Source organism: Epinephelus fuscoguttatus, linkage group LG10 (assembly GCF_011397635.1).
Source record: "Epinephelus fuscoguttatus linkage group LG10, E.fuscoguttatus.final_Chr_v1".
Classification (NCBI taxonomy): Eukaryota; Metazoa; Chordata; class Actinopteri; order Perciformes; family Serranidae; genus Epinephelus; species Epinephelus fuscoguttatus.
This window is the reverse complement of record NC_064761.1, coordinates 31,848,030-31,860,105: the sequence shown is the minus strand read 5'-3', so window position 1 is coordinate 31,860,105 and position 12,076 is coordinate 31,848,030. Positions and strand designations below refer to the sequence as shown.

The window sequence follows — 12,076 nt, the reverse complement described above, 5'->3', positions numbered from 1 at the left end:
ATATCCGCGTGCCGCCCAGCAGCTCTGCTCTCTCCAGCAGCGCTGATTGTGATTGACAGGTAAGCGCAGCCTCTTAACATTAAAAACATCCTCGAAGTTTTTCATGTAGTCAGGTATATTATCTGAGTGCTGCGTCAAACTGTGCGTTACTGTGTGTTGCAGATTTACAGGAGTCTCTGTCAAAGCTGATCCTAAATCATCCCACAGGTGTCATCTTGTCATTCAGGTCAGTGCGGCGTAACACAGTCAGCTTTGACTTGGTTTGTGGAAGACTGAACATTTATGCTATTAATCAATCTACCCACTTTGAGGTTAGGTTGTAACTGTAATTATGTCTTTAAAAAAATCTTACGACACTTTATTGCTTTTTGGGGGGTTTTTTTGTTAACCGAAAATAATGATTTAAGTGGTCGTAGAAATATTTAGATCCTTTAAGTAGCCTATAAAAATGCAAAATACTCCACAATATGTGCAAATCCTGCAGTCAAAACTTTACTCAAGTACAATTTTAGTTTAGATTTAATGCAAAATGTAGTGCAGTGCCTAAGCTAAAATCTTAATAATAAAGTAAAGCCTAAAAGGGGATATACAGTGGGCTATTTTCATCAAATAAGCTATCTCAAAATTACCAGTTTATTTAGTTCATATCAGCCACTGCATGGATTAAAATAGAGTTTTAATCATATTTACTATATTGATAATCAGTTATAAGGGAAGAAGCAGATTCAAACACTTTCTTATGGAGAGATAGTCTTATATATAAATTAAAAGCTGTCTGAATTAAACTTCTGATTGCCTCCAGTCTGGTGCCATGTCCAGCTTGAGGAGCCTTAACCGCCCCGGGGCAGCAGCTCCGTGCCAGCCCTCCTCCTCCTCGGTCGAAAGCAGCAGCTACATGGAGCCTGATCTAGACACTGCAACCCTCTTCCCGGTGACCCGGTCCTCCGTGCTGGCTCGCCGCCTCCTGCGTTTACGGGCTTACAGCAGACACGTAGGTCCCGCTACTCGCCGCAAGAGGGAGATGATCCCCTCTGACAGGAAAGATGCCATCTACTGGGATAAGCGTCAGAAGAACAACGAGGCGGCCAAGCGGTCCAGGGAGAAGAGGAGGCTGAGCGACCTGATGCTGGAGAGTCAGCTGCTGGCTCTGACTGAGGAGAACGCACAGCTGCGGGCTCAGGTGCTCAGCCTGCAGTATCACAGCAGCCTGAGTGCAGAAAAGAGCAAAGCTGCCTCTGCGTGTGCAACGTACTCTGCATCTGTTTCTGCTCTGCCCTCCATATCGAGTCCCTCTCCAGCCCTCTTTCAGCCGGCACGCTGGGGCAACAGCAGCAACCCAGGCTCTGTCCTGGGTGTGAGGCAACAAGACACCCCCATCCACCCTTTTGAGGCCAAGATCCCTTGCTTTAGCTCAACTAGGGGGGACTTTCATCCACAGAGTTCTCAAAACTGCAGCACACAACAAGGCATCTCCCCCCTCTCCGGGCCCCGTGTCCTCTCTCCCCGAGCAGCTTTAGAAACCGGGAGGTCAGCAGAGGCAGAGACGGATGCTCAGCGACATGTCTCCTCCAGCGATGACATTCACAGCTCCTCCGATCACCCTGCGTCATCCATGCCAGCGTTTCTGCCCACGTCTGACACACTCCACCATGCCTCCATGCTGTCATACCCTAGAAATTGGCTGCTGCCCCGTCTGAATCACTCGGCAGTGTGCAATAATGTTTTGCTGCCTTGGCGGTCCTCCTACCTGGCCCCACCGGCCGTCTACCGCAGCCTGCCTCTCTATATACAGGAGAGACAAGGCCACGGTCTCGGTGTGGAGGCAGACCATCAGGTAGGATTCAAGGGCCGGAGTGCACCGGCGGGGATGTCTCACCTCAGGGTGCACCTCAGTCCTGATGGACGCTAACAGGACAGTTTGACTGTCACGACGTTTATTACAAAACAATATTTACTGTCCTATTTTTTTTTTATTCATTCATGCCTTGTAAAAATGCAAACATCTGTGGGTTTTAAATTACAAATGAATACCACATATGCATCAGATTTTGACAGCCTATCACCAAGGAAGGCCTTTCAGTGAGATTGGTCATAATGAAAACAGGAAAAATGCGGGTTACCAATACGTGTGGGCTATATTTCCCGGAATACAGACGACATAGAGAATATTTTAATGCAGCCTACACTGTTGATATACTGTGTGATTTTCTGTGGTTTGATATGTCTCTCTGGTCTTTCTATTAGCGGTTACACTGCATGGCACGCACGGATCAGTGCTGTCAGAGAACCTCGAAACCTTTCACCAACTCACAGGAATAATAACGCAGCTCATTTCAAATCTTTTATAAATGATAATTTGATATATACAAGTAATAAATATAACATACAAAAAGTCATCACAGGTCTTTTTTTGTCATGATTTGATATATTAGAGACAAACGTTGAAGTGGGGTTGAGATTTTTCTTTGGGATTTTTTTACAGTTAATCTGCGGTGAAATCATCAGAGGCTGAGCCTGTGAAACTGGGTGCTTGTTGAGGCGGTATTTCCCTTTTTTATCCCCGCTGCGTGATTTCCCAGCAGCCTGTGATTTAATGGAAAACTAAACGTTGAACCGTCTATCTGTAGGCTTAAGAGCTCTGCATCATCCTCCAGCACTGCATCAGGCCACTCTTTTGTGCTTACATTTTGTTAAAATCAAGGTATCAATACAGGTATTAACTGCTTGCAACCAGATGGTTCCTCGTGCCATCTGTAGCCTACCTTCAAATAAATAAAATAAAAAATAAAAATACACCTTTGCTATGTTGATAGCTTATGTCATAGCTCTCAGGAACATGTTGAGTGACTACAAGAGTAATTAATGATATTTTAAAGATCAGTAAGTTCTTGGGGTGTCGGTGGCTTAGTGGTACAGCAGCCGCAGTGGTTCGAGCAGGTTCGAGTCCAGCCTGTGCCCCTTTGCTGCATGTCATCCCCTCTCTCTCTCCCCCTTTCACACTTAACTGTCCTGTCAATTAAAGGCAAAAAATGCCCAAAAATATCTTTAAAAAAAAAAAAAAAGATCAGTAAGTTCTCAATGGTATTTGGAAAAAAAATAAAATGAAAAATGCCATGATGATTTAAAAAAAAATAATAATTTCCTACCTATTTAATGTTCATTCATGCAGGTTATATTAATTTAAGCCTTTATCCATATAGGAGGCTGCATGCAGCCAAGGATGTAGGTACCGTTTCCACATTGTGGTGGTACATTTGAAACAAAGGGTTTGGGGGTCCTCCGCCAGAAAATTTTGACCTTTCTGCATTCGCATGAATTTTTATGCACAAAAGTCCTCTGCTACATTCATGTTTTTATTGAGGGGGACGTATCCTCTGTTCCCCCCCACACACACACAGACACACACCGAAATCTACACCTACGCATACAACATTGGTGCAAATGATGGCAACACTGTGGTCAAACCATCTAACTGCTTTACTTCTGCTGCACACAGTGCTGGGAAAATCCGTCATGAAAGTCTCGTCACTGCTGCCGTCAGTCTAAAATGATCTTATAAAGTAGTCCAGGCTGATGAATCATTACAATAAGGTTTAGCAGCTCGGCAGGCCTTCTTACAAAAGTTTCACTTTTCATTCTAGGTTCAGTTTCTTATTGTTTTTATGGTATCGTTTTTAAATGTAATGTTCATTGCTGTTGAAACAGAAGAGCTGTTTAATACATACTCATCGTCAGTGGTAATCATGTCACTGACCTCTGACCATATTCTGTAGTGGCCTCATAGCAGACGGTCCCCCCACTGACTGTTAGGCCATGTTCCTGAGGCCACCAGCAGAGTGCGCTACAACACAACACTGATGGAGAGTCCTACATGCACAGCTCAAACAGTAGTTTCCTAAAAAATGTACATGTTTTAAATCTGTTTCTGCCTTTTTAATATGTGTTTTTTGTTAGGTAAGAAAGGCATACAAGCAACTGTTATTTAGATTAATGTAACATTCACACTGATTCTTGCCTATAGAAAACATGAGGTGGAACTAAATTTATTTTTAATATCATGACAGTCCTAGATGTTTATACTATGCATATTTTCTGATTTGTTAAATTGAAAATAGTGCTGCATTTAAACAATTATGCAACACATTCTGGTTTTGACAAGACTTTTTGTCACAGTTTCATCCATCCTTGACATCTAGATTAAAAAGAAGTCTCAACACGCACAGATGTCTGGTTCAAATACTGGAGCTTGAAAATGACTTTGCAGACGTACAGGTTACACTGCGACATATGACAACAATAAAGCATTTTCTCATCCACATGGTCCTCTGGTGCATATTTCACAACATTAACATCTTCAGCTCATCGCAACAGGAAACAAAAATCTTAGTTGTCTACACGTTATGGCGTCTCTGCATAAAAACGGGGGTTGAGGTTAAATTTCCATCCAAAGTTAACTTGTCTTACTATAATGTAGAACAAGTGGTTCTAAAAGTGGTACTGCAAACGGCAGATCAGCCGAGGACATTTAATGTGCAGACAAGTAGTCTGCATTACGACATCTGATAAGTGACAAACACTTCTCTTTTTCTGTGAATCTGAGGTGCCAAAGATTTATTTAACACTCAAAGAAAAATATCAGTCACTTCACTTTACTCATCTCAGTTATGATTTACTGTAAATATCTGAGAGACACGTAACTGGTGATAGCTTTTCCCTGCGTGAGGCTTTGTCTCGTATACTACTACTGCTTCTACTACTCTTACTGTTGCTCCTGCTACTACTGCTACAACTAAGTCTTTCTGGATAAGGCATCAGGTAAGCACCTGACATGTACTGTAAAAGTCTGTGTGGATTTAACATGTAATTAAATGTTATAAAAACTATCATGAAGCAATATACTGCAAACACAAAACAAATAGCATGGATTTACTTCATGATATACTGGTGTATTACCATATTCTGGGGTATTAGATGCCTGCAGTCATAGTATACAATAGAGAAAATATGTCTGCTTGAAACTGACACCATTGTATGGGTAAGACCCCTGTGTGGGCACGCCACCAAGACCACAACACTATCAAGATTGAAAGCAGCAGTCAGACACTTTTCATGTGACAACAGAGGTGGACAGTTGTCAGTTAAAGACAGGAAAACAGCACAAAGAGTCAGACAAAGCAAAGAAGGAGAGAGAGTAAAGACATTATGAGCCCCCCTCTGTTTATACATGCATCTATCTTATGACGCAGTCTCAAAGGAGCGCTCTAAGTTGTGTATGGTGAGAGTGTGATAACTCTGAATTGGGTTGTTGGCACCTCTGCAACAGTGGACTTTCTGCACCCAGCGGTTAAAGGTAAGGCCCTGAGCTCATTTTCACATCTAAAATTGTTTGTACCATGCATGTGAACAGCTGATGGATTCAGGGGAGGAAATGGTTTAGGTGTTAGTGACCAAAGAAAAGATGTTTTACGCGTATACTTAAATCAACTTGTGCTCATCGCAGCACATCACCCCAGTGTTGTACGCTGTGAAATTGGTGGTCAACTCGATAAACCTTGGGAATCATCAAACTATTTTCACTTTGTTAAAATATAAACTTTTCAGCTGTTCATGTGTTTTTTACATATCATCAAAAAAGACATAAAATCAATTAATTCAGAATATATCAGCAGAATGTTGCCCTATTATCTGTCAAGAATTGTTTGAGGAAGAGGAAGTGTTACTACCTTGTAAATATCAAGATAATGTAGGATGAGAGTTTTGTACATGGTGTGTTTCTACTGTGTTTTCTACTATAACAGTCCTTACTATAAATAATATTTTTATGAATAGAGCAAAGCTTGGATTAAATAACCAAACTTTTCAAATATACATGCAATAAAAGTAGCGTAATAGTTTTTCACAATATGGAAACTTGAAATATTATTTTGTTATCTGGTACAAGGGAAGGGATGTTTTACTAAAACTGTAACAATATGTAAAATCAATTAGGATAATGGGGGATTTTAAATGTCCTTGACTCATGATTGTTTTGAATTACACCTGAAACATGATCTTAAATTATGGAAATTATTGTGTGGAATGATGATACAAGACAAAGCTCCTGACACAAAAGTCTGCGTCATGTAAATTTGATTTCTTTGCTGTCAATTTTCCACTGAGTGATCAAAAATTTAAAAAAAAATTAAATAATTAAAAAAAAGTAGAAATACTTCACTGCTATGATGTTATCTTGCAGAACATACTGCAATAAATCTGTTATTAAGCTTATGGAGTTCAGTTTGTGTCACATAGGTGTTACGTCATACATGAATACAGTAATGTTTGACTATTGTGCATACATGAGAGGTGGAAGAAATATCAACAGTACCTTTTAATATACACTAATATTTAACACAACATCACAGAGTTGAGTCAACATACAGAGAACTAAAGCGTTGCCAAATACAGCGACATTTTTTAAGTAAACATTTAAAACAAGATGGTGTCTATTGCAGTGCTACTGTACTGCATTGCACCACACAGGTAGTTCTACTCTTTTGGTCAGTCAGTTATGAATTATCAAACAGAAACTTTTATACAGTATATTTTGGGTCCCGGTTGCACAACACACATGTACAAAGCCCGAGATTGTGAAGGGGTGCAAACACCACATGAGAAGCTGTGTTTTTCTATTTATGATCATGCTGTGTGCAGCAGCCGCATGTATTCAAACTGAGAAAAACGCATGCTCTCGGTCCATACTCTATGAAAGCTACGAACGTTATTTGCTATTTCAAGGAGTTCGGCCTGTTTTAAATTAAACAACCATCTCGCACCTGTCTGACTGATTCATTAATATCAAGACCTTTCAATACATCTCATATCAAATGGGTGGTTTTGAGTGCAAAGGAACCCAAAGTATTAATCGTCCTCCTACAGTATGTTATAGATTACTGGGTATGAGGAGGAATCTTGCACTAGACCTGAGTATAATAGTAAAACACAGAATTTAGATTTAAATAACATACTGTCCACCCATCCATTAAAGGGCTACTTTGGTGCTTTTCAACCGGGACCCTATTTTCCCATGTTTTTGTGTCTAAGTGACTAATAAAGACAACAGTATTGGAAACAGGCTGCAATATAAAATTAATGGGCAATTGTGCGCCAACAACTTACATCCAATGAAAGTGCTTGTTTTTGCCACTGACAGCTTCAGATTATTGATAACAAAACAACAACTGGTCAGCTCACTCAGTGTAGAAGTCCATGGTACAGACAGGCAGTCCAAAAATGCATCCAAGGCACTCTGAATATCGTTAAAAATCCTTTATTGATTCAAGGATAAACCCATTGTTTCGATTAGAATGTATAAAATGCACTGCAAACAAGTGTGCAATTTAAAAGTTCACGTAGAGGTCATGTGACACAGGTCATGTGTCATAAAGAGTAATGCTGCATTCAGGGATTCTCGGATGGTCACATTTCCTGAGTCAGGAAGTTGTACATCCAATTTCGGTGTGTTCATGAGCTATTCAATCGCAATGTGGAAACAACATGGGTGCTACAAAGACGATGTGCTGTGTTGTATCTTATTGCTCATTTAAGAGACATGATTGAAGCTTTATATTACTGATTTTGTTTCTGCATTGCCTTACAGCACTAAAATATTGGTTTGCCTGAGGGTTAGGGTTAATGCTGATAGTAAATAACCTAACTTGCTAAACTAGGTCACTTTAAGTAGACAGCAGCTAATGGTTAAAACCTGACACTATATTACCGATTAAATGTGAGCCAAAAATTTATGCAATACACGAATCAACAAAACGTTTCTTATCATCAACCAAACTTTTATTTTCGTCCACCATGTTTCTGTGTAATATGACATCAACTCAGCAAGTCGTGTGACAAAGTGTTTGCTGACTTTTAAAGTTGTTGTTTTTCAGACTTGAGGGGGCATTCACATGAATTTTCCCAGTCAGGAACTAGTTTTTTTGATTATTACGACACCACATGAACACACAGTAAGATTGTTTTTGTTTAACCAGACACAACCCTGACATCGCTATCACAAAACCCAACGTACTCAGTTTAACACAAAGACAAAATAAGATCCAGGCTGAAAAATACCCAAGTTACCCTTTAATACATGATAACATTGATGGCTTAGTACCATACTTTATGAATAGATGGTGAGAATATTTCATCTATTTGTTTCCTCTTTTCATGATGCCATTAATACTTTAATCACAGTTTAGTGTCCATGTATAGTCATCAGTTTAAAAAAGTGAATGTTAAGTTTTTATGATGCTTTTCATTTACAATATACAAAGAGTACAGGAATGAGATGGTGCTATAAGTAATTAGCACTGCCCTTCACTGAATTTCTGCGTTAACGGACAATTCAAGCCAAGACCTGAGGCTAAATTTTTTATTCCCCCAAGGCAGCATTCACGCACTCTAATTTCCACAATGGCAGTTAACCAGAAACATGGAACAAAGTACATCGAGGTGGAAAGCCACAAAACAGGGACTGACCGATTTCTCCCCCTATGGGTATTCTTTTTAACAATAGCTGCCAGGGTACACAGCAACACAACAGCAGATGGTGGGGTATGAGAAAACGGATAGACTCAAAAAGAAGAAGTTTGAGAGTTCCTTACTAAAAAGCAGGCTGGCTATAATTAGTCAATAAGAAACAGGTGCACATGTGCAGTGGAGTAGTGAGCAGGCTCAGCCTCAAGAGAGATTTCACTCAGGAACCCTCTCTTTTTTCATTTTCTCTCTCTCTGTATCTCCCTGTATGATTATTGTTTTCTCTCTTCCTGCTGTTGCTTTTTTGGGGTTTGCTAGCACAGAGTATAAAACGCTTTGTGTTGCACACAAGTATGCAGGTGTGCATGTTCTCACACAGACAAACAAACACAAAGAGGCTTTGGGTCTACGTTTCTCACTGGGCACAGGCTTGATTATTTTTAACCTAATGTGTGCATTCTCACCACTGTACACAGGGTGCATGGCCTCTTTGATACTTTTGTTTTGATGCTTCTGTCTCAGCCTGACTGGCACGTCAACATATGACTACATGGTCAGTGAAAATGCTGAGAAGTTGCTCGAAGTGTGAATAACAGAAATAAAAATGAGAACTAACAATTAAACAGGACACTGCATGGTAATTTTTGAGGTAATAGACTGTGGAGTTATGGTTTGTGCTTATAGGTTCCTCATGTGTGACATCCTTAGTGACAGTTTATTTCGCAGCTCATTTATGAGGTGTCACACCTAGCTGCTAGTAAAAAGTACTGCACAATGTCAAATTAGGAATTTATCAGCCATAGTGTTATTTGCAAGAATAAGGTGTGAGGGAAACATCAGTGAGTTGAAAGGCGTGTGTGTTTCTGCGTATGATTGCACGCACAGAGGGGGCCGGCTGTGGTTTCAGCACAATGCTCATCCTTCTTGCATGCTTCCCATGAAACCACCAACAAACCCACGCAAATGACAGAGACTATATTGAAAGCTGACAGTATTCCTCTCAGACTGATTATTCAAAATATCTTCCTGTTTGATTCTACCTTCTGCCTTGTGCAACAGAATGGACAGATCCTTACTGACTGCATTTTCTTTGCCACTATGCAGAGTAAAAGCTCAGAGTGAAGTGAGGCAAGTAGATAAAAGAGATGGAGAAGGGGGAAGTGGTGACTGGGTGGACAAGTCCATCAAAGAGGAAGATGGGGTAGATGAAGTGAGAAACACAAAGTGTCGTCAGACACAGCTAAGGAATGAACTCACTGGTGGAAAACTGTAGTATATAATTTCGACATGACAAACTCTCAATTAATCATCTTTCCACCGGAAAGATGATTCCGGAGCAAAATTCTACATCATCAGCAACTTACTGGCCAAGGAAAACCTCGAAATAAAATTCAAGAAATGTTCATTTTCACAATAAAAGTTTTAATTACTTTGCAAAAACAGCAACAGAGAGGTTCCTCCATTGTTGAAAGTTAAATTTACATTTATCTAATGTTTTAGATAGATTAGACAAATCTGCCCAAGCTCTCCAAAGCCTGTGGTGCACATTGAAGTACAGTAGCTATTGTTTAAAATATGGAACTAGGTATGATTGTTGAAGCATGAACTCATTGTTGTAAACAACTGTATGTAAATGTATATTGATTATCAAACACATTCTTCTTTGTGTGTTTGTTTCCACATTGTCACATTTTCTCATGTGGTCTAGACAGGTAGGAGGTGTAGTGAGGTCAGGAAGGAGGTTTGAGTGCCGGAGGCGCTAGACACTGTTAGGTGTGCTGTAGCTGCCTCTACAGCTTTTCGGAGAGAAAAAAGATACATGCGCGCAGCCTGATGTGCCTGTTAATGGTTTTGTGCTAGACTGGCAAGAGAGTGCTTTGGATATATAGACTTCACATGACTAACAAAAACATATAAGTGGATATAAATTTACAAAACAAGGTAAATATCAAAAATATTTTCATAATCTAAGGTTCTCATCAATATTAATCATCTCAGCACAATACAGTTAATGTTTTTACAATGACATTCAATACAAATTCAGTTGCAGACAGTCATTGTATTGTTGTTCTTTTACGGAATAAACTTGACAACATGAACCATTGTTAAATTTTCATTATTCTTTTCCCCACAGCTCTCAACTGTGGATATTACGTGCAAGAAATACTACGGTGCTTTCAAAGAGAAACCAAGATAAGACGAGGTAAAACGCAAATCAGATAAGGTTACCATTATACAAGAAGGAAGTACCTGGATTACTCAACCTCCCACACAAGGTTTAAAAACTCTGCTCTATTCCTTTTGATTTCAGGTCTCGGCTGGTTCTCACTCACTTTTCATCTACCATGGAGTCCCTGTCGTCACCATTTCATGGACGCCAAAACGGAGATATTTTACCTGTGGAAGAGGAAATGGCACGTAAGGGACCCCCCCGCCGCAAAAGGGAGTTCATACCTGAGGAGAAGAAGGACGCCCTCTACTGGGAGAAACGTCGTAAGAACAACGAGGCAGCCAAACGGTCGCGGGAGAAGAGGAGGATGAATGACTACGTGCTGGAGACTCATCTCATGGCCCTGAAAGAAGAAAATACCAGGCTTAGCGCTGAATTAATGGCCATCAAGCTGCGCTTTGGCCTGGCTCACCGTTCAGCCTACACTGCTCAGAGTAACCAACTGCAACAGCATATCCCCAGCAGCACCCAGCCTATCACTGCCACCAGCACACACCACCAGTCCCTGCAGAGGGACTACTACTGGGGTGGCAGAGACTCTTCAGTTATGCCAAGACACCAACCACCGCACCCTGTCTTCATCCCTGCATATGCCCTCCATACAATGAGAGGCTATTCATATTTAAACGGGTCTGTTACACCCAGCTCTGGCCTCCTCACTCCTCTTGCCCTCCCTCGAAATCTCCTGCCTTCCCATTCATCCCGTCCTGGAGCTCCACTACTGAAGCCCATTCCTACGAGACCTGCCTCAGATGGGGAGGAGGAGCAGCAGGTCCCAGGGGTATTGTCCCATTCCTGCCCTGTTCCACCTCGCAAAATCACCTCCAGAGAAGACAGAAACTGCTCCCCACCGAGACAATACATATTAGACTGACTGTCCATTAACAAAAGGGTGTATCTCATGGATTGACTGACTGAGAAACAAATTATTTCTCCAAACTGTCAAATATTCCTGCTGACACTGTAACTTTAAAAGGGACAGTTCACCCCCAAATCAAAAATGCATATTTTAGGGCTGTACCTGAATCAGAATTATGCTAGTCGAATCAGATTTGGCTGTTCAGTATGAATACTCGACTATTCCTTCTTTGTTTTCCATGTAGAGTTTGAGGGTTTGAACAGGGTTAAGTGGGATGTTCAGTGTGACTGTGAATATAGTTAAGGCTATTCTAAGCAATCTCAGTCGACTGAGGGGTCTCCAACTGATAATTTGAATCTCTGACTTCCAGGGGGCAGCCCTGACATATTTTTCCTCTTACCTGTAGAGTCACCTGGTAGTATCAGTGTAGCTTGTTTTGGTGTGAGATGCCAAGTGTTGCAGATACCAGCTGT

At 40.8% G+C, this 12,076-nt stretch overlaps 2 protein-coding genes across 2 annotated transcripts; both read left to right on the top strand.

Annotated features, from left to right (window-relative positions):
- si:dkey-172o19.2 (uncharacterized) lies at positions 1-2,328 on the top strand. Its single transcript, XM_049587244.1, has 3 exons — positions 1-59; positions 163-226; positions 803-2,328. The coding sequence occupies exon 3, from the start codon at positions 812-814 to the stop codon at positions 1,907-1,909; it is 1,098 nt and encodes a 365-aa protein (XP_049443201.1). The 5' UTR covers positions 1-59; positions 163-226; positions 803-811; the 3' UTR covers positions 1,910-2,328.
- Positions 2,329-5,130: 2,802 nt separating this feature from the next.
- Positions 5,131-12,076, top strand: nfil3-4 (nuclear factor, interleukin 3 regulated, member 4). Its single transcript, XM_049587255.1, has 3 exons — positions 5,131-5,350; positions 10,649-10,717; positions 10,826-12,076. The coding sequence occupies exon 3, from the start codon at positions 10,860-10,862 to the stop codon at positions 11,616-11,618; it is 759 nt and encodes a 252-aa protein (XP_049443212.1). The 5' UTR covers positions 5,131-5,350; positions 10,649-10,717; positions 10,826-10,859; the 3' UTR covers positions 11,619-12,076.